The 22,951-nt window shown below is 41.1% G+C and overlaps 1 protein-coding gene across 3 annotated transcripts; it reads left to right on the top strand.

Moving 5' to 3' along the window:
• The first annotated feature begins 1,890 nt into the window (after window positions 1-1,890).
• Window positions 1,891-22,865, top strand: ncoa6 (nuclear receptor coactivator 6). Of its 3 annotated transcripts, none has more exons than XM_061735992.1 (17): window positions 1,891-1,987; window positions 3,861-4,198; window positions 5,764-5,919; window positions 6,066-6,188; window positions 6,438-6,560; window positions 6,662-7,492; window positions 7,649-7,780; window positions 9,950-11,279; window positions 11,384-11,502; window positions 12,312-12,868; window positions 15,213-15,452; window positions 15,580-18,580; window positions 20,440-20,490; window positions 20,623-20,653; window positions 21,961-22,002; window positions 22,250-22,383; window positions 22,488-22,865. In XM_061735992.1, exons 2-17 carry the CDS (start codon window positions 3,901-3,903, stop codon window positions 22,532-22,534), a joined length of 7,215 nt encoding a protein of 2,404 aa, XP_061591976.1. In that variant the 5' UTR covers window positions 1,891-1,987; window positions 3,861-3,900; the 3' UTR covers window positions 22,535-22,865. The 3 variants fall into 3 exon arrangements, with proteins under 3 accessions (XP_061591976.1, XP_061591975.1, XP_061591977.1); XM_061735991.1 differs by having other exon boundaries at window positions 9,947-11,279; XM_061735993.1 differs by lacking the exon at window positions 21,961-22,002 and having other exon boundaries at window positions 9,947-11,279.
• The last annotated feature ends 86 nt before the right edge of the window (window positions 22,866-22,951 follow it).

Here is a 22,951-nt window from a genome sequence, read left to right as displayed (position 1 = left end):
CTGGATGACTGTGACTTATAAGGCTCTTCTTGGCTTGGTTCCTGTTTATTTATGTTTATTTCTCCAGAGAACTAAAAGCAGTTATGTTTTAAGGTCGAATGACACTTTGCACCTGGCTGTTCCTCGTGTTCGGACTAACTCGGGGAAAAAAGCTTTTAGTTTCTCTGCACCCTCTGCGTGGAATACCCTCCAACATTAACTGAAAATGCCTGAACTTGTTTCTTTTGAAGCCTTTCGCTCACTTCTTAAAAACCGACAACGAGAATCCTTTCGGCAGTGCCTGTGTTTTTAAACTACATGTGACGTGTTCTTAAATTTTGAATTATTTCTGAAGTTGTTGTTTTTAACATATTATTGAAGTCACCACTATTGCACTTTATTCGCTAACAGTTTGCACTCTCATTTTTAATGTTTATTACGTGATTGCTGTTATTTGTGTGGGGACGTGTGCTCCTTCCTTGGCCAGGTCACCCTTGGAAAAGAGGTCTTGACCTCAATGGGTTTTTATCTGGTTAAATAAAGGTGAAATAAAATTTAAAAAAAATAAAAAAATGGTGTAACAATGCATCGTCCAAAAACCACGTCTACCTAATACTGCTGCACCTTTCACTTTTTTTTTTAAATTGTATATATGTTAATAAGAGCTGTCATTTGTCTAAATACTGTACAGTGAGCGAAATTAACCGAGTCAAATTCCCTTGTTTGACCTGACTTGGTCAAATAATTCAAATAATTCTGATTCTGATAACAATCCATTATGTGCATTTTTAGGCAAGGCAAGTTTATTTATATAGCACAATTCAACACAAGGTAATTCAAAGTGCTTTACATGGACATTAAAAGTGGCAAGACATAATTAGACAGTAAATAACAAATAAGATTGAATAAAATTATGAATAAGATGATAAGAAAAGAAGTAAAATAATAAAAAGCACAAGCTGTTAAAAATAAGGGCAGTAGAGTCCAGCAGGTAAGTATTTAATTTAGGAGTACGCTTGAGTAAACAATAATGTCTTTAGGCCTGATTTAAAGGAGCTGACAGTTGGAGCAGACCTCAGGTCTACAGGAAGTTTTTTCCACCGGTGAGGAGCAGAATAACTGAACGCTGCCTCACCTTGCTTGGTTCTTGTTCTTGGGAACCACAACAAACCAGATCCAGATGAACCTCAGGGGTCTGGGAGCTTCATAGGAACTAACAAATCAGCCATGTATTTTGGTCCAAGACCATTCAGTGCTTTATCATCATCATTTCCATGTCCTGGGAGAAAAAGGCGTAAAGGATGGATTGGAGAGAGACCTATCTCTATCTCTCTATCAAGCCTAATAACAATGATATTTAAAAATGATAATGATATTATTTCTTGTATAGCTTGCTCGTGGAAATCAGAAACACCCTGAAACATCCCAGTGGTTGAAGGGAATTACTTTTTACTTAGCTTTGGAGAGGATAAGCTACACAATAAAGGACAGACTTGACAAGTTTTTGGAAATTTGGACCACATTCTATAACTTCCTTTGGAATAACAATATAGAAGTTGACGGGTGGAAGAGTGATAAGATGGATTGAGGCTGTTTTTTTTTCTTTTCTCTTTTTTTTTTTCTCTCTTTTTCTCCTTTGATTTAATCTAATTTGATTTAATAAAGTAATGATTAATTTATTTTATTTCATATTTTTATTGATTTCATTCTGCTTTCTCCCTTTAAACAATGTAATTAGTCAATGTAATCCTACGGACTGTATACTGTGTCACAAACAACTGGAAAATTCTTAATAAATAAATGTTTAAAAAAAATGATATTATTTCTTATTTCTTTTATTCTCAGTACCATAGTGGGTCGTAGATGGTACTTCCTTAATGGGAGTTTTATTTTGGAAACCACAACCGGAAACAGATTTTTCTGCTGCTAACTTGGTTTTTATGTTTTGTTAGCCAGTCTAGCAAGCAGATGTCGACCGGTAGAATTAATTTTCAAATGATTATATGTGGTAAGACGATCGCTTTTCTAATGTGCCATTTGCTTTATGTAATATGTAGTAGGTTCATATAGACGGCTTTGTAAGTGAAGACACTAATCGGAGACGCATTCGTGATTAAGCCTCTGCTGAGCTAGCCAGCCACCGTTAGCATGTGCTAACCAGAGCGTCCGGGTAAACCAGCAGGAACCGCTTTAAACATTACTTTTATTGTGTTTTATTGCGCTGCCACAAACGTGTAAATTAGGGGTGTAAGTTTAACTTGCATCGGCGTAGATATGCACAGGTAAACATGAACCGGGGGGATAATGTTGCTGCTCAGATTGTGTTCGTAGCTGTAGCTTGTGTTTGTCTCCGGCCCTGCTAATGCTGAGCAGTCATTTACACCAAACTGATTATCACTAAGATCTCATGTCTGGGACACACACTCTACAAGAAACCGCACATATAAAGTCATCTGATTACGTAAAAAATATTTGTCAAATTTTTGACACGTTTGTTTATAAAAGTGTCCTGTCAAAGTGATGTCACGTACCGGTGTTTTTAACTCATTTATTTAGTTGGTTTGTATAAATGAGTAAACCATTTTATGTTTTAACGTGGTTTTATATATTCATGAAAAAAAATACGTTTTTGTCTTTTACCTTGTCAAATATAAATTGTTGTGACTGTCAATTTATTCACATCAGTCTTTATTTCGCAGTGACACCATCATTTTTTTTGTTAATAATTTTGTATTAATTTTATGCCAACTTAAAAAAAAAAAAAAAAAAGGCAGACAGTCACAGTCACACCGCGGTTGAATTGATTTGAAATTGGATATTATGAATTCAACACCCATAAAACTTGTGATACATACCACTGATTTTGGTCATATTGCTTGTGATGTGTTCATGGTCATCTAGACTATATATCACAAGAGAGTAATTATTATAAAATCATATTATGGGCTGATTTAATGTGGTTTAATGAATTCAACACCCATAAAACTTGTGATACATAACACCGATTGTTTTCATTAAACCTCATCAAATCAGCCCATAATATGATTTTTTATTAATTACTCTCTTGTGATATATAGTCTAGGTGACCATGAACACATCACAAGCAATATGACCAAAATCAGTGGTATGTATCACAAGTTTTATGGGTGTTGAATTCATTAAACCACATTAAATCAGCCCATATATATGATTTTTAAATCAGCCCATATATATGATTTTTTTAATAATGACTGTTTTGTGATATATAGTCTAGATGACCATGAACACATCACAAGTGGTTTGACCAAAATCAGTGGCATGTATAACAAGTTTTATGGGTGTTGAATTCATAATATCCAATATCCAATATCAAACCAATTCAACCGCGGTGTGACACCATCATTTTTTTTAATTACGGTAATTTTATGCCAACTTAAAAAAAAAAAAAAAGGCAGACAGTCACAGACACAGGCTTGAAGAAGGCCTACATGGCCGAAACATGTTTGCATTTTTTTACTTTTACAAAGCCATGATTTAATAAAGGCTTTTTATATTTTTCTATCTTCTTGAGTGCCTCGGTTTTTCTAAATTCTTTTTCAGTCACAGGCAAAGCTCTATACATTTTGTTGTAGCAGCATGTCCACTATACATTTGAAAAGAACAAACGCAAAAAATGGGGGCAAAAATGTATTACAACAGTTAGAACAAAACAAAAACATTTCATATACTGTACATAATTATACTTGTCTGTCTCCTCCCTGACCCACATACACGCTCTCACACAAACTCACATCCACACGCACACCCTCGCATACACATCCCAATACTAGCAATTAATCAACAAAAACAAAATCATCATTTTAAATCATTGCTATCTATGTCTGTGTTAAATATGATTACAGTGTGAAACGGTTCAGACGCCACTCCTAGCCGAAGGGGAGGATGGCACAACAACACAGCCCACCTGAGATGTCCCAGAAGGCTGAGTACCTGAGGCCTGATAATGAGTCGGACGGGGACTCTGGTGTTGGGGAGGATGCAGGAGAGGACGCTGACATTTGCCCTCAAAACACCGGAACAGCAGACGATAACACCGAGGAGCAAGACAGCATGGAGGAAAATGGTGGGGAGGGAGAAGATTTTACTGTCTTTGTTGCCTTTCAAGGTAACATGCAAGACGAGGACTTCGGTAAAAAACTTGACACTATCCTCCAAGGAATACCAAACATACTTGATATGGGTAAGTTTTCACTTTCAGAACTTTCTCATGTTGGAAGAAGCTGTACTGTTGTTTTAACTTGTTTTCAAATGAGAAAAAAGGACATCTTAGTGGAGTTGTCTACTGATGGCAGCAATATGGATGGATTATTCATGAAGACATAGCTCAATATGTGTATCTTATTTTGTATTTTAGTCTTAGTTGGAACTCATTTGTACACTGACTGATTAATATTGGGCATAGTTTTATGAAAGTGTAATTATGTAGGCATTTTATTGATGATTAGTGCTATTTCTCTGCGCTTCCTAGAAATTCATTCATTGTTTTGTATCTAGTCATAGAATTTTAATTTGAAGGATCAGTAGCTGCCAAACGACTTGCCTCAGACTGCATTTTTCACAATTCATGTTGTGAAATACATGTTGTGGTGGTCCTCATTGTAATTCAGCTGCCTCTTCGAAGATCATCTTGTCCTGCAGCCAGTCCACTGTCTTTCATCACAGCTGTGGGCTGTAATCTTTATTTTGCTCCTGATATCACTTCTGAGCTGAAGGGCTACTGTACTGGGAAACAACAGCCAATAGAAAACTGGTTCATGTTCAGCTATGCTCAGCTTTCTGAAGTTTCAGAGCAGAACGGGGAGTCCTAATGTCTGCTGTATTTAGTATGTTGGAGGCCATTGGCGTGATGACTCAGTGTCGGGACAGCTAAATATGTAGCTTAGTTATTTGCCACAAAATACATGCATATAAACATTTACAGGGAATTATGTATAACAATTATGCAAGAATCACTTCCCATTTATTGTATTTATTTGTACAGAGCTTGGGCAAAATACATTTTTTCATTTTGAGGCTGAATAATTTCAGGCAGCACGGTGGCTTAGTGGTTAGCACTGTTGCCTCACAGCAAGAAGGTCCCCGGTTCGACTCCCAGGCCCGGCAGGGGCCTTTCTGTGTGGAGTTTGCATGTTCTCCCCGTGCTTGCGTGGGTTTTCTCCGGGTACTCCGGCTTCCTCCCACAGTCCAAAAACATGCATATTTAGGTTAATCGGTGATTCTAAATTGCCCGTAGGTGTGAGCGTGAGTGTGATTGTGAGCATGGTTTGTGTGTCTATATGTGGCCCTGCGATGGACTGGTGACCTGTCCAGGGTGTAACCCCTGCCTCTCACCTAAAATGAGCTGGGATAGGCTCCAGCAGACCCCCGTGACCCCGCAAGGGATAAAGCGGGTAAGATAATGAATGAATGAATGAATGAATGAATAATTTCATGTTCCCTTCATTTTTCAATGTCAAAATAAAAGCTATTTTCCGCCATAATATGATATTCTATTAATTTGAGCAAAGATATATGGTACAAGTTGAAGTTATATGGTACAAGTTGAAGTTACACACATTTCACAAATTATGCAAATTATGCAAATGCTGATGTGAAACATGGTTAATTTTTAGGAGCTGTTATATATTTTAGCAAAGCGTACATCCGTCTTGTACTTTTGCTCTAGTATCTGATTAAAGAGAGAGGGGGGAAAACAACTGTATATTTTAATTGCAATATCCAATATATACAATGTCTTTCTCTTAGAATCTGAGACGCTAAAGCCTCAGCATGTGGAGCCATGGAACAGTGTGCGTGTTACCTTTAATATTCCTCGGGATGCTGCTGAGCGACTCAGACTGTTGGCCCAGAACAACCAGCAGCAGCTCAGAGACCTAGGGATCCTCTCTGTACAGATCGAAGGTAACAGTCAAATAAAGTCACTTAACTTTAAGGCATAATTTAAACAATTTTGTTGTTTCTTGCACTAAAAGTATAAAACTTGCTGAAAACAATATATGTACTGATTCCGAGTTGAGTTGATTATTGTCTTCTCTCACGGTGTTCAGGGGAAGGAGCCATCAATGTGGCTATGGGACCAAATAGAGGACAAGAGGTTAGAGTGAATGGACCAATCGGTGCACCTGGTCAGATGAGAATGGATGGTGGTTTTCCTGGACAGCCTGTTCCAGGTACTAGTTTACTTACTGTAACAGAAAAAACTGTTCTTTAATTTTGGACAGTGGCTCTTTTGATATTATAGCCAGTTGTAGTTGAAGACAAAGAAAATAAAATGTTCCCCCTCTTTTTTGTTCTGCAATCTTTCATGTACATTAGCATTTATGATTTATATTTCTTTTTTTAACGTATTTACTTATTTGATGAATGCTGCGATTCAGTCACTTATATAAGGTGAATTAACATGTATTTATCTCCACAAGGTGGTGTAAGGATGGTTAATCCATCAATGGTTCCCCCTGGGCCTGGCATGGTTGGACAAACAATGTTGCCAGGGAGTAGTGGACAGATGCATCCTCGTGTTCAGAGACCACCTTCTCAAACAGGTTTAGCTGTTTATTTTGTGGACGCAAAGTTTTTCATGTTGGAAATTGAAAATGTTAGTTTTAATAGAAAATTACCATTAACATGTTTTTCTTACTCCTAGATGGCATGGATCCAATGATGCCAGGCATGTCCATTCAACAACAGCAGCAGCAGCAGCTTCAGCATCAACAGGCCGGTCCCCAGGGCTCAGGCCCAATGCCTCCTCAAGCTGCACATCATATGCAGGCTCTGCAGGCTGGGAGACCTCTCAACCAGGCCGCGCTGCAGCAGCTACAACAACAGCAGCTACACCAACAGCAGCAGGCTCAGCAGCAAGCACAGCTTTCTCAACTTGGACCTAGGCCTCCGTTCAACCCTGCAGGTCAAATGCCTGTACCACCTGGATGGAATCAGTTGCCCTCTGGCATCTTACAGTCACCAGCGGCCCAAGGCGGCCCTGCCTGGAGAAAACCGCCGCCCCAAGCTCAAATGATTCAACGGCCACCGTCCCTTTCAACAGTTCAGACACCCAATCATCCACCACCTCCATATCCGTTTGGCAGCCAGCAGGCTGGGCAGGTTTTCATGGGACAAGGACAGTTACAGCAGCAACAGCAGGGAGTGATGGGTCAGTTTGCTGCTCCCCAACCTAAAGGTCAACAGGCTGGCCCTGGTGGTGTCCCAGGACCACCCAGACCCCCACCACCTCTTCCACAGACATCTGGGCCACAGGGCAACCTCACTGCCAAGTCCCCTGGATCATCGTCATCTCCATTTCAACAGGGATCTCCAGGGACACCTCCAATGATGGCTCAGAGACCTACAACTCCACAGGGTTTCCCCCAGGGTGTTGGTTCACCAGGAAGAGCAGCCCTCGGCCAACAGGGTAACATGCCACAAGGATTCATGGGAATGCCCCAGCATGGACAACCGGGGGCCCAAATTCACCCAGGTGAGTAACTATTTGGAATCATTTTTTAGAGTTAAATGCCTTTGGAAAAAATAACATGGCAATTTGGCCATTGCAAAACAGTTAATTTAAAATAAATGAGTTTGTACCTGATTTCAAAAAAGGAGAGAAAAAATAATCAATAATCACTGATTGCAGGCATGGCAAAACGTCCTATGGGCTTTCCAACCCCAAACTTTGGTCAAGGGCAGGTGAGTGCCAGCACTTCAGGAACCCCTGGTGGAGGAGCAACAACGCAGCTGCAGAGCAACCAGGCAATGACTCACACAGGTATCATGTCTACAGCACTGCAATTGGTGGTGGGGGGGTAGATTTGTGAGAAATGCATCATATTGGTCTATATACTGTAATAGGGCTGTGCGATTAATCGATTTTAAATCTAAATCGGATTTTTTAATCACAATCGATGTTAAAAAAAGGAAAATCGGAAAATCGATTTTTTGCAGCTGGCTGCATTACAGACAGAGCTCGTCTAGTCATCTTTGTTTGGTCAAGAAAATTGTTAATGTTGTCACTTTACTAAACTCAAGGAGGATTTACAGTATCTTTCAATTCCCAATAGGGACATTTGTTTGCTATTTTTCTTTAAAAATAAAGATAAAATATTTGAAACAATTTATTCCATTGTCTTTTGTAGTTTTACCAAAAAAAATCGAAATCGTAAATCGGGTTTTCAGAGAAAAAAATCGGGATTTTATTTTTGTCCAAAATCGCCCAGCCCTATACTGTATATATAATACACACTTAAATGCTCAAATGGACCCGTGGCATCTATTTGCTTGATGAAAAATCTGTCCTGTTCCCACCATCAGGCTGATAGCCCCACTGTCCTGCTCCTCTGACCCATCCATAATGTTGCGTTGTGGAGGAAACATTAAACACAGATTGTATTTAATGCAGTGGATATCCAGTGTGTAAATCGCATATGATTGAAGAGAGAGAAAAAAAAATGGGCAGGTTTGAGATCGAACCAAATATCTTTCTGAAACAATTGATTTACTTCAGTTGAGTTCTTGAATTAGTCAGCAAGCAAAAATGGTACAAGACTGTACAAAGGTGCAAAAGTGATTGTTTCTCTAGAAGCAAATGACTTTGGTGATTCAGTCTTCCTCTATCCCCAAAGCTTATAGTTGTGAAGTCTCATCTGTGCAGGGGGGGCTTCATCAGGATCAGTGCTTTATTCATCAAATCTACTAAGATAACATACTTACAGGAGTAAACAGGAGTCTTGAGTGATAATCAGCTGCTTAAGATGCCAGAATTGGGCTTTAGTCCAAGAGCAATGCTGAGTTGATTTAGAAAAAAATAGAGATGTATGCTGGTTTTAAGTACAACATTTAGTGAGGAAACTTTTACATTGTCAAGATTTTATTTAGAATGGTCTGTGTTTGTTGAAGTTACAGCACTGGCAGAAGCCGGGAATCATGAGCTGAATCCCAAACCTTTTCACCATGTTTCAGTTCAGTGAGTCTGATCAGATTATGATAGAGTACTAAGCAATTTGGTTAAAAAAAAAATCTTTTGAATAGATTCACTCAATGCCAACACTTTGGCTTGGTAGTGGAAAAGCAGCCGTTGAAAGGCTCTGGTGATTATTATGGAAGCACATTTTCAACGGTAGACCTTCCCTCTTCAGTTTGAAGACTGAATCTTCATCTTTAAACTTGGTGTATTTATTTAGTGTGTTGATACGGTATCCCAAGGGTAGGGCTGGGTGGCGATATGGACCAAAAGTCATATCTTGATATTTTCTAGCTGAATGGCGATACTCAATATATATCTCGATATTTTTTCTGTGCCATAATTGGGGTTTCACCCAAAGCATTATAGCATAGCATCTCTGTTAGCTTAATTTTTTTTCTGAGGCAAACCCTTAAAAAAACAGTCAGTTTTAATACAAAGCCTCGTGCCAAATGTCACACAGGTTCCTTTATTAACAGAGGTCTGCACAATATCAAAATGTATAAAACAAATTAAATAAAAATAAACTGCCTGCATATAGAGAATAAAAATGCTTCTTGAATAAAATAAAACAAATATCCCTTTCCTGCATAACAATTAAATTAAAATACACTGTGCAATTAATACAATGTAGACAGTAACAGGCAGACTTTTCCACTGAGGTTGACAGTTGTGCAAATAACAAAACATTTGTGCAAATCTCAAATAAAACATGCAAGTCAATTTGTCACAAAATAAGCTATATCAAAAAAAAAAAAAAAATTCAAATTTATTTATTTATTTATTTTTTTAAATCGATATAAACGATATTGTCTCGTACCATATCGCGTTTGAAAATATATCGATATATATTAAAATCTCGATGTATCGCCCAGCCCTACCCAAGGGTAATTACTTAATATGATGATGGTTAATTCTTATTAACTATTATGCACTGAGAGACATATGTATAATCTTTCCGTTTCCATTTTACAGCAGCAGTCCAGCCATCAGCCTCCACACCAAACTCAATGCAGGGACCACCCCATGTTCAGCCCAATGTTATGGGTGTTCAAAGTGGCATGACCGGTCCAACCCCTGGTACAACAGCTGGACTTAGTATGGGCCAGCAGCAGCCTGGCCTCCAGACCCAAATGATGGGCCTCCAGCATCAGGCCCAGCCTGTGTCCTCCTCCCCCAGCCAGATGGTTCAAGGCCAAGGTGGAGGTCAGACTGTCCTTTCAAGGCCCATCGGTCAAGGGCAGAGAGGAGGGATGACCCCACCTAAGCAGATGATGCCACAGCAAGGCCAGGGGGTGATGCATGGGCAGGGTCAGATGGTTGGAGGCCAAGGGCACCAGGCCATGCTCCTGCAACAGCAGCAGCAGCAGCAACAAAACACAATGATGGAACAAATGGTCGCTAACCAGATGCAGGGAAACAAGCAGGCATTTGCAGGCAAGATTCCACCTGGGGTCATGTCAGGCCAGATGATGCGTGGCCCTTCACCAAATGTTCCAGGTAACATGGCTCAGTTCCAGGGCCAGATCGGCCCACAGCAGATGATTCCACAACAGCAGCAGCAACAGATGGCTCAACTTCAGCAACAGCAGTTACAACAGCAGCAGCAGCAGCACCAGCTGCAGCAACAACAGCTACAACAACAACAACAACACCACCAGCAAATGACTCAGCAACAGTCCCAGCAAGTTCCAGTTGGTGGTAATCCTAATCAAGCTATGGGCATGCATGGACAGCAAATGAGACTCCCTGCTGGTCATCCTCTTATCCAACAGCAACAATTGCAACAACAACAATTGCAGAAGCAGCAGCAGCAGCAGCAGCAGCAGCAGCAACAACAGCAGCAACAACAGCAACAACAACAAGCCATGTTGCAACAACAGGTAGTTCAGCAACACCCACATGCCATAGGAGATCCCAATAGTGGGGCAGGAGACATGGGAGTCCAGCAAATGCCCCCTGAAATGCAGGCACAGCAGCAGCAAGGCATGATGGGAGGCCCTCAGCATATGCAGATGGGAAATGGACACTTTGCCGGTCATGGAATAAATTTCAATTCACAATTCCCGGGTCAGATGCCAATTGCAGGACCCTGTGGACAGGGTGGTTTTCCCGTTAATAAAGATGTCACACTGACGAGCCCACTGCTGGTCAATCTACTGCAGAGTGATATCTCAGCCAGCCAGTTTGGACCAGGGGGGAAACAGGGTGCAGGTGGAGGAAATCCAGCCAAACCCAAGAAGAAGAAACCTCCACGTAAGAAGAAACCTAAAGATGGTGATGGACAACAGCAAGGAGAGGGACTGGGGTAATACGTTTTGCTATTGTTTTGATTTAGCTATTTTTACCACTCAGTTTTCTTCACTGTTGGATGGACTGTATTGTTATTAACGCTTTCTTTTCTCTCCTAAGTGGTCTTGATATGAATGCTAGCATGGAAGATTCTGAAATTCCAAATCTGGGTGGTGAGCAAGGTTTGAGTTTAGACAGCTCAGGCCAGAAACTCCCAGATTTTGCGAACAGGCCTGCAGGTAAATGATTGATGGCTATTTTCTCCCAATATTTAATATCTAATTCTTAAGTTGTAGGGCTGCACGATTCTGGACAAAATGAGAATCACGATTCTTTTGCTTAGAATTGAGATCACGACTCTCTCACGATTTTTTTCCAATATAAAATGTATTGCACTTATTACTTTAACTTTGCAACAGCTGAACAAAAATATAATAACAATAAACATCTCTTGTCTTCTTTACACAAACCTTTGAATAATTTAAACAATAATAACAATTTTGAACAATATTTGTTCCTCCCTGAGTTGAACACCCTTTCAGAAAGGGGACTTGTAACAGATCCTGTAGTTCTGAGGCAACAAATTATTCCTCTGGCTGCTTTTTGCTGTAACAGCTGACATTGAACATAAAAACAATAAACATCTCTCTTGTCTTTAAATAATTTTAACAATAACAATTTTAACAATATTTATGTGCAATATGTGTCAGGTGATGAGAAAGGTAGATGTTTCTCCAAATGTAATCCACAATCATTAACAAAATATAACAAACATGACAACATGATAGTTGACCATGACAGGACTACAACAACCTAGAACATAGGCCTAGTCCTGTTTTTATGCAGCCATCTTTATAAAAAAAAAAAAAAAAAAATTAAATCGTCGTCATTTGGAAATGAGATTGCGTTCAAGCATGAATCGAGATCGCAATTTTTTTAACGATTAATCGTGCAGCCCTATTAAGTTGTACTAAAATTAAAGTACTTTTTACATTTTTGTTTGTGTTTAATTTTTTTATGCTTATGACTCATTGTGCTTCTTATCTAGGCTTTCCAGGTCAGCCCGGAGAGCAGAGAGTACTACAGCAGGTACCCATGCAATTTATTCAACAACAACAACAGCAACAACAGCAGCAGCAGCAACAACAACAACAACAGCACCACCAACAACAACAGCAACAACAACAACAAATGCAACACATGCAACAGCAGCAAATGCAGCAGCAAATGCAGCATCAGCAGCAAATGCAACATCAGTTGCAACAGCAGCAAATACAACAACAGCAGCAGCAGCAAATACAACAACAACAGCAGCAGCAACAACAACAACAACAACAACAACAACAACAACAACAACAACAAATGCAGCAACAGCAGCAGATGATGCAGATGCAGGGTCTCCAGAATGCTCAAGCACAGCAAGGGATGGCAGGTCCACACACTTCAGGCCAAGGTCAACCACAAATGCACCCTCACCAGCTGCAGCAGCAGCAACAACAACAACAACAAATGCAGCAACAGCAGCATCAACAACAACAACAACAACAACAACAGCAGCAGCATCAACAGCAGCAGCAACCGCAACAGCCACACTTACAACAACAGGTACTTTTTATTATTATTATAATTTTTTTTTATCTTATTATTACAAGTGCTATTTAATGTGTTTTCCAAGGTCTTAAAAATGCATTATTTTTGAATAAAGTTCATGAAAATGCTTGAAATTTTTACTTCCATAACAAATGGCTGTTTAATTGAATAGTAAAGTAGGTTGCAGAGCCTAAAATGAAATGTGTTCTGTCTGGGCTTGCATGATCTGTCTGTATCTTTTCACTGAAAACGCAGTCCAAGACAATCACACCTGCTTGATGGGATGTTGCTATTTCAATGACCGTTGGCTAGAAACCAACATAGAAATGAGAACCAAATCACAACCAGCCTCCTGCTTAGGCCCCGTTTACACGAAGCAAAAACGGAGGCGTTTTCATGCGTTTTGGCCGTTCGTTTACACGAAAACGCAGCTCAAAGCCCCCAAAAACGATCATTTCTGAAAACTCCGGCCAAAGTGGAGATTTTCAAAAACTCTGTTTTCACGTTTGCGTCTAAACGGAGGAAAACAGAGAGAGATTTAAGCTTCAGAACGTCACATTATGCACCAGAAACTCACCAGCGTCATGTGTGCGACCTGTATTTTCTTGTATTTTACCTGTTTTATATTCTAAAGTCACACTTAAAAGTAACTCCACTTCTGTGTCACTCCAAACGAAAGACTCGTTCCGTCTTGGAAGTAAAGCCTGAATTATGGTCCCGCGTTAAATCGACGCAGAGCCTACGTCGTAGGGTACGCGGCGATGCGCGCCGTACGGTGCGCGTCGCCGCGTACCCTACGCCGTAGGCTCTGCCTTGGTGTAACGCGGAACCATAAATAAGCCTTAACTGGAAGTTACACGTGTCATTTGTTGATGTTTTTTCCAGGATTCTGATTGGCTGGCATGACGTTAACAGCGTTTTCATGCGGGCTCGTGTAAACGAGGATATTTTTGAAAACGTAGAGGGGAAAATATCAGTTTTTGTAAATACCCGGCTACGTGTAAACGTGGCCTTAGTCTGCTAAAACGACACACAGCTCTTCATGTAGGCAGGGTCCGCTTTTCGAAGTCGCATGAAAGTTGTATCGCAGTAGAGTTTTGGAGTCGACAAACATGACACCTTGCGATAACATGTTCACGCTCATCACTAACAGGTGAATTTGCAGGCTAAATTATTGAGAGTCCATGTGTGTGGCATAATGTAGCTATACTAGTTTAACGTGTCAGTAATGGCACACTAATATGGAATATTCAGTGAAAATAGTCAATGTAACATGATGGTAACGGTAGTACTGGTAATTCAATGCAGTTATGAACCTTGGCAAATGTTGGTCCAGTGGTCCCAGCCAAAGTAAATGTTTTTCATACTGTGGTTAATCTGCAGTTTCTGAAGTTTTAACTAGGTTAATTTGAGAATGCAGGTTGGTTTGATTAATGTGGGTGTTGTTCCAGGGTTGTAATTCTTGACAGGTGGTGTGTCTTCATTTATGGGAGTGCACACATGATAATTTAATCCAACTAAACATAAAACAGAGAAAGCAGCAAAATACATGTTTTTGATTAATTAAGAGTTGTTATTTTTTATCAGTGTAGTTTGACAAAGTTACTTATGGATCATGACAAAATAAATATGATCATAATAATGTTAACTTATTTCATCTACTGACAAACTGCCGGGCTGGACTTGCAGTCCTGTGCAAAAGTCTTAAGGCCCCTTTACACTCCCTTATGTACATAAATAAGCAAGTTCGTTTCAAGTGTTGTTATACTGTATGTCCCATCCTCGTACTGCCATGCGTTGCCTTGATTGTTAAGTCAATTAATCCACTAGTGGGCAGTGCTAAATTCAGATGCAGATTGCACTGAGATAACCATGAATGGCTGAACCAAACGGTTCAGTGGATCACCAGCTATACAGAAAATACACTAAAACCTAACCAGAATGAAACCTTCATTAATATCTTGTCAATAATCCACCAATAAGTGATTTAAACAATTAATTTGCCAGTGATGATAAAGTGATGTACAGTTATCCATAAAATGTTAATAGCATGCTGGATTACTTAGTTTGACAGAGTTATGTGTTGGTAAATAAAGTCAAATTCCAATTGTCACATTTCAATCATGAAATGTATGCATTTTCCTTTAGAAAAAAAAAAAGATCACCTTGAGTGCATGTATTCATGTAAACACAATAACACAGCTTGAGTTAATGGATCGAAAGTTTGACATTTTTAAAGTGCTTGTATAGTCCTTGAATTTGACCTTGGAAAAAGTGTACGAACCCTGGTTTATTTTTGATTTCAACAGTATTTTTCTGCCAAGCATACTTAATTTGTGATCCCCACTTTACATTCAAGCAACAACAACAGCAGATGATGATGATGCTTAAGATGCAGCAGGAGCAGGCAAAGAATCGCATGCCCATCCCCATATCAGGACAGCTTCCTCCTCGAGGTATGGGAAATCCTGCAGAGGTGCAAAGGCATCCTGTTTCACAGCAAGGCAACATGCCTGTAATGATAAGTCTTCAAGGACATGGAAGTGTACCGCCATCGCCTGACAAACCCAGAGGGATTCCCCTGATGGTGAACCCACAGGTGAGGGCAACATTTTAAGGTATACACAATATTAACATTTACTTCTTATGATCATTTGAACTTGTGAACTCATTGTAATTTTCTTGAAAGTATATTGCATTTTGATTGTATTTATTTCTGTTTTTAGCTCGCAGGAGCTGCACGAAGAATGTCCCACCCTGATGTGAGCCAAGGTGCCGGATCTGAGGAGGCCCCCACAGCTGCTCAGTCAAAGCAGGAAAGGCCTGGTGGCTCTGAAATTGGGGGGGTACAGCCTGGAAATGGGACCCAGCAAATTGTGGCCAGCCAGGTCACTAACACTCACATGATGAAACAAGGACCTGGTCCAACACAAATGCCCCAACACACAGGAGCCAGTCCCCAGCAGCAGTTACCTACCCAGCCGCAACAGGGAAGCCACATGCCTGGCCTTCATTTCTCCAATCTTCCTACAACATCACAGAGTTCAAGACCTAAAACCCCTAACAGAGCCAGCCCCAGGCCATACCACCATCCACTCACTCCAACTAATCGCCCACCAAGTACTGAGCCTTCTGAAATTAACCTTTCACCTGAGAGGCTAAATGCTTCAATTGCAGGGCTTTTTCCTCCTAAAATCAACATTCCTCTGCCTCCAAGGCAGCCGAACCTTAACAGGGGATTTGACCAGCAAGGTCTGAACCCGACAACGCTGAAAGCCATTGGGCAGGCCCCCCCTAACTTAACTCTAACAAGCAACAATAATAATGGAAATAATACAAGTGGGAATAACACTAACAACAGTCAACAGTCTTTCCCTTCTGGGACAGGGGTTTCTGGAGCTAAACAGGACAAACAGCATGGAGGGCAAAGTAAAAGGGCGAGTCCTAGCAATAGTCGGAGGTCAAGTCCAGCCTCTGGCCGCAAATCGGCTACTCCAAGTCCAGGAAGACAAAAGGGGGCAAAAATGGCCATAACCTGCCCTCCACTTCAGCAACCGTTGGCAAATGCTCAAGGACAAACAATGATGCTAAGCCCCTCCTCTGTACCTCCAAGTCCAGTATCCATGCCTTCACAAGTGAGTGGGGCCATTGAGCCACAACAGACCCAGAGCTCCCTTCAAGGTGTGCATGGTAATCCTTCTGATGCAGTCAGGGAAAATCAGGGAATGACTACTGCAGAGCAGCAACAAATACCCCAAACTCAACCCCAATCACAGCCTTTAAGGGAATTGTCGGCTCCAAAAATGGCATGTCCTCGTCTGCCTTTGCCTCAGCAGCCTAAGCCTGATTTGGAAGTGCAGATGAGCACAGTAGATAGACAGTCCCGACACCCAGCACCTACGCAGGACTCTGAGATTCCATCTGCCATCAGAGCAGCTCCAACCTCCCTCAATCAGTTATTGGATAGCACAGGTGTTTCAAACAAACCACTTCGTACCACACAGGTTAATACTTCTGTCACTGGAAAAGACAACCCCAAGTCTACTTTGGATCCAGACAGACTACTTCAAAGTAATTCCCAGAGTACAGATAGGTCAGTATCTGCTGCTAATACTGCTACTGTAAATGAAATGGAGGCCAAGCCCAAACCTGCTCCCCCAGCCTCTGCTAGCACTACTAATGTAGAGCCTTCATCGATTCCCAGCTCACACCCTTCCTGTAATGTAAACTCCAATACTATTCTTAGCCTTAACCAAAACCCTATTTCTAGTCTTGGCAATCTTAATCCAGGTGTAAATTCAACATCTAGCATTTGCAACTCAGTCAGTACTAACACTAACACTGCCCCCAGTGTAAACCCCAACACAGCCACTTCCAGTCCAAATAGTTCCTCCTCACCTGTAAGTACCACTTCTAACTCCAGCTCTGCTGTAAATCCTGCCTGTTCAACTGTTAAACCAAGCCCTAGTCCTAAACCTGTCACAAGCATTCACTCAGTCATACAGATCCCTTCATCTTCAAGCACAATCTCCTCTAACCAAATTACAGTATTTGTCACCTCAAACCCTATTACTTCTGCGCCTGTATCCACAATGATGGCAGTCCCTAATAGGACCATTAGACCTCAGGATATCAGGCAACAGAGTCCTGGCCCTCGACCTCCTCACTTTATCACCACCACCCCTGTGTTTATCAACCCAATATTTCAGGTCCCAGGTTCTTCTGGTGCCCCAAATACATCAGTAGTATCACAATCAGTCACCATGGTGGGGTCTATTCAGGTGTCCACAGCGAACATTCAGTTTCCTGCTGCCCCAACGACCACACAGTCTGCAGGGGCTAATATTACCAGTGCCCAGCCAAACAGAAGTGCTGTGGGACAAGTCCAACTAGCTACTAGTGTATCCTCCTCAGCCCCAGCTGGTTCTGTTTTAGCTTCACAGCAACTAAACCCAGGGACCATCAAGGCAGAAACTCAGGTTGAGACAGGTTCCTCTCAGAAATCAACTCCTCAAGCCTGGCAACCTTCTCCTAACCCAAGCCCTTCAACATCCTCTCCCTTTCAGACAACTCTGGCTTCTCCACCGCCCTGCTCTAGTCCTGGGGCTATTAACACCATTCGAAAAAGCCCAGTTTCTACATCTACCACTGCCCCAGTAAAAAGTAAGCCTCCACTAGTGGCTGTATCTGTTTCTGGCACAGGTGACTCTCAGCAAAGCTCTGTGGAAAGGCCTCCACAGGGTCAAATGGGGACTCTTCCGTCACAGGTCTTTCATCCTCCTGCTAATTCAGGCATTCAGACTGAAGCACAAACTACCAATAACACTGCATCAAACATTTCTCTGCCCGTAGTTTCTTCCCCTGTCCCAGTTGCTGGTCAAGCTACTGTTCCTAATCAGATTGTTGGACCGGTTCCAGTGCTGGCACCAGCTTCAGCCTCAAACCAAGCACAAGCTATACATTCTCAAGCCCCTGTTGAGACTATAGGTGGCACTACCACTGGGGTTTCGGCTGCTTCTTTACTCTCAATGGTCACTTCTGCACAAACCCCTGTACCATCGATTGTTCCAATTGTTGCCACACCTGGACCCGTTGAAATTTCCCACACCACATCTGCTCCAGTTGGGAACCCCAGCAGAGTTGCACCAGGCCAGACTGACCCTTCAGCTGTCGAGCCCTCCAATCCACAAACCGCAGCACCTGCAGAGTCCACTCAAACCACCCCAGGTAAGTGCGCTGCGAGCATCAAAAAGAAAAATAAGAATAATTAGAAATTAAACAATGACTTATGTAAATTGATGAGCACGCTTGCCATAAACCCCATATATCCATCGCTGCAGCGGTAATGGTTAACTCCTTTACCTCCAGAGAGAAGTATGCTTTTTGGAAAAAGAAATAAAAAACATTGTGGTGATAGTGGAACAGAAACACTTGATGGCCTTTTCTCAGCCTTTTGTTCAATTCAATTTTTATTTATATAGTCTCTATTACAACACAAGTTGTTTCTAGGCTCTTTCCAGAGACCCTGAACATAACCCCCAAGCAATTATTACATAAGGCGTTTTTATATTAGATACTGCTAATCATGCTGGATGATGAATGCGTGTTTAACGCGTGTTGGCAATGTAAATGCAAGTTGGTTATTTGTCCCCTTGGGCCTGTAGGCGAGTTGAAGGAAGGGAAGGTGAGTCGGGAGGCGTTAACCCCCGAAACATGACTTGGTTGGGTGTGTAGAATGACGTATGGTCCCTACATCAGCTAGATTCATACGCTTGCAGACAGGCGTAGTTTTCAAAACGAGGATGAACACTTTTGCTCCTGCAGGTTTGTCATTTTTGTTGCCACTTGTTCAAACAATGGACCATCCTTTGTGGTTCCGGACATACGTCGGATTATGGCGTCCTCGGCTCAAAGGCTGAGGAGTTCAGGGTTAAAGGTGCTACCTGTGAGTCCTGCTGCTCCTGCTACTCTCATCAGCCGTTTCCTTATTCAACAAACCCCTCCCACGACCCGCCACCCCGCGTTATTTCTGTTTACGTTAGACCTGACCGCGGTTAAAACTACCCTCGGAGGTGAGTTTTTTGTGCCACCCCACGACAGTCAATGTAAAAGGATCACACGGCACGCTGGATCAGCACATTAAAAGCTGGGGTATTCGCCAATTTGATAGCAGAAAGCCGTTCTCCAAATCTACATTTGGATACTCTAGGAACTATGAGTGAACCTGCACTCTGAGAATGGAGAACTCCATCTGAAATCCCTAGCTCTGAAGGGCTAGATTTATACAGCCGTAGCTCACGTTATGCCCCCTACCCCTATATGCAAAGAGGAATTGGGACACCACAACCCTCACGGGAACGTGCAAAATTTAGGGGTAGGGCGAGGGGGTGTATTGTGACTGGTCCTTAGACTCGTGGTGACCGAGCTTTCAAGTTTATGGCCGCTAAATAAGTTATTTTATGTTTTTTTTACTATCATGTATTCTATGTATTTTATTGCTCTAAACAGTTTTTTATTCTGTAAAGCACTTTGTGACAAATGTCTGTGAAAAGTGCTATATAAATAAACGTTACTTACTTGCATAAGGAACTATCAGATTGTGCAAATAATGCAGAGGCTAGGCCATTTTGGGCTTAATACGCAAGTAATAACATTTTGAATTGGATTCTAAGTTTTACGGGGAGCCAATGGAGTGAGGCTAACATAGGAGAGACGTGGTCTCTTGTTGATTCCTGTCAGCACTCATGCTGCTACATTTTTGGATCAGCTGGAGCCTATTCAGAGAATTACTTGGACATCCTGCTAATAATACATTACAGTAATCTAGTCTAGAAGATACAAACGCATGAATCCGTTTTTCAGCATCACTCTGGGAGAGGATGCTCCTAATCTTTTCAATATTATGGAGATCGCTGTCTTACAGACCTGATTAGTATGCTGTTTAAACAACAAATCCTGATTGATTTATATACAGTCATTTTATGTGTGGTTTTAGCTGTGCAGTTAGTGATGCATTTGTAAATTTAATGTGTATGTTTTGCATTAACCCTAATTGTAATCTTGTTTTTCTTCCTGTCATGTATCAGCACCCCTTCAACAAGAAGCTTCACAAGAACCTGCTGCCACCGAGAAGACAGGTAAGAGTTATAAATACTTCCTTTACAAAAATGTATTAAATAATGAACAATGTTAGGAGAATTCGTGACACTTTAGTAACTGATGATACCTCACCCCCTGACACCATTGAAATAATGGTTTGTTTTCTTTAGGTGAAGAAGTCTCAACAGGTTCTGAGCAGGGGTAAGAGTCCTTCTAATAGTTCTATTGTTGTTGATGTACTGTTAACCTCATTCTTTGGGGACCATTATTTTTTTTAAATGTTCCTTAAACCCCTTGACACCAAATCGGTGTCAAGAACCAGCCACAATGAAGGCCCCCCTGCAGTGTCTCCTCTCGTCACTACCATCTGGGCAGAAAAAAATCAGACAAATTCCCAGAAAGGATGTTGTATCTACACCCACACAAGAGATTGTAACTCTTGTAATACGTAATACACTTTTTTTGTTTTTGTTTTTGTTTTTCATCTTTGAGAAACTGGACCACAGAATTAAAGATGGGGGAACAATGTGAGCAAAGTATTGTTTGTTTGGTTTCTTGATGCTGGACTCTCCTGAATCATGGCTTTTACTTTAAGATCAGGGCTAATTCCTCGAGGGCTGGTATACTACATGTTTTAGATGTCTACTTGCACCAAAACGCACCTCATTCAGATTAATGGATCATCATCAGCTTGTCATCAAGATCTTTACATGTCTGTTTATGACACGGCTTTTTGTAGCAGTGTATAGGGAAACATCTAAAACATGCAGGACAGAAACTTGAAGAGCCCTGGTCCAGATGGAACCAGATGATCTGTTATTGTGACTCCTGAAGGGAAAAGCCAAAAAAGGAAATGGGTTTTCAGTTTTCTTCTCTCCACGCCGCCACACACTTTAGAAAAATGTTGCTTGTTTTGAAGAGATGAAGCTGACAAACAAGAAAGGGATTAAGTAGTATCATTTCTGTCGTCACTGCCGCTTCCTTTCTTGTGGACTCATTCAGTACACTGAATAGCAAATCAGAGTGAAGTCTTTCACTGACAAACCTGAAGCGGAAAAAAATCACTTTCATTCTATGTTACATTGCGCACCAACAAATGAAGGGCAATAAACATTCATTAATGCTCAATCTGTTCCAGACAATCATCAGTCAGTTGGTATAAGGGGCCTTCAATGTCCATCTTTGAAAACTGACTACATTTTCAAATATCTGCTTTTGAAGTTGGCTTAGATATTTATAGCTCCACTGAAATTTAGGAAGCTCCTTTGGTTGGCCATGGGGGGCACATGGTGATCAAAGCTCTCAGCAATTGGTATGTATGGTTAGCATGCAATTCTATAGATGTATATAAATAAATACATATCAAACATTTTTTAATAAGCTGGCTTTTTTGTTCGACATTTTCCTTTCCATTGATCTTTATGACCATAGCTGATTTTTGTGGGGGATTCAGGATGTTTTTTCGGCACAGTTTATAGTTTACCGCTGTTTTTCCACTTCTATCACAGATGGGCAAAGAAAAGAAAGACGCCCATCAACTTAGTACCAAGGTATGTATTTTAACACGTTTGTGCTTCAAAGACACAAGCGGTGACCATGTCAACGTAGTGGATGCTGTCAGGATGAAGACGGACAGTATCTGTGGTAGACGAGGAAAAACAGCAGAGTCCTGAGTGGTACATCTACGTAGTACAGAGTTAATTAACACCCTTGTTTTTTCAGTAACGCATTTATCTTGTCCTGCCTTCCTTGTTTTTGTTTTGTTTTGTTTTTTCTCCTCCTGTCTGCATTTCCCAGAGCTGCTGTTGAGAAGCCCAAGGGCCCAAGCAGACGCAGCTCCCGAGCTGAGAAAGAGGTGGAGGAAGAGCCAGTAACGGACAGTAGCATCAGGAAGAGATCCGCCAGGCCTGGAACCAGTGCTGCTGTAAAAGGTATTGCAAACATTCAAGTGACTTTTCAAAATAATGCACTACACATAGCACATATAATGCGTTATTTCGCCCTTCCCTGATACATTTGTATACTCCTCCTACAGAGACAGGAGCGAGCCCCACCCAAGCCAAACGAAGGAAATCTAAGTAGGCACAACTGCAGTTGTGTTCACCCGTCAACTGTACTGTAAATGTTTTTCTTTCACGCTGTGAATCCGTTGATACTGGTTTCTCTTGCCTGGATGCGCAATTTTTACTGGAAAAGGAAACCATGTACATATTACTTTTTTTTTTTTTTAAATTGAGCTATTGTTTTGTCCATGCTATCACGTGAGATTGTAGTTAGAATGTGTGCATACAGTTTGTGTGAATGTGCTTTTTATATTAAATGCTGGATTAATCATGTGAAGACTGATAATGAAACTTACTGTATAATTATGTTGTAAAACAAATAAATTTTCTACTGCTTTTGTTCTGTGAAATCTTGTCAGTCTAAATTTGTCATTTAAAAAAAAACATTCGGTTAGTTTTCTTTATACAACTATGGTTTAAAAATAGTTTTTATGGA

The sequence above is a fragment of the Cololabis saira genome, chromosome 12 (genome assembly GCF_033807715.1).
Source record: "Cololabis saira isolate AMF1-May2022 chromosome 12, fColSai1.1, whole genome shotgun sequence".
In the NCBI taxonomy this organism is placed as follows: Eukaryota; Metazoa; Chordata; class Actinopteri; order Beloniformes; family Belonidae; genus Cololabis; species Cololabis saira.
This window is presented reverse-complemented; position numbering and strand designations above follow the sequence as displayed.

What these genes read in the sequence shown, in the direction of transcription:
- ncoa6 (XM_061735991.1), top strand. Translation starts at nt 3,901, where the DNA reads ATGGCACAACAACACAGCCCACCTGAGATGTCCCAGAAGGCTGAGTAC. An exon ending in TGCTGCCACCGAGAAGACAG is followed by an intron (nt 20,491 to 20,622) that starts GTAAGAGTTATA and finishes TGTTTTCTTTAG; the next exon opens with GTGAAGAAGTCTCAACAGGT. An exon ending in AACCAGTGCTGCTGTAAAAG is followed by an intron (nt 22,384 to 22,487) that starts GTATTGCAAACA and finishes CTCCTCCTACAG; the next exon opens with AGACAGGAGCGAGCCCCACC.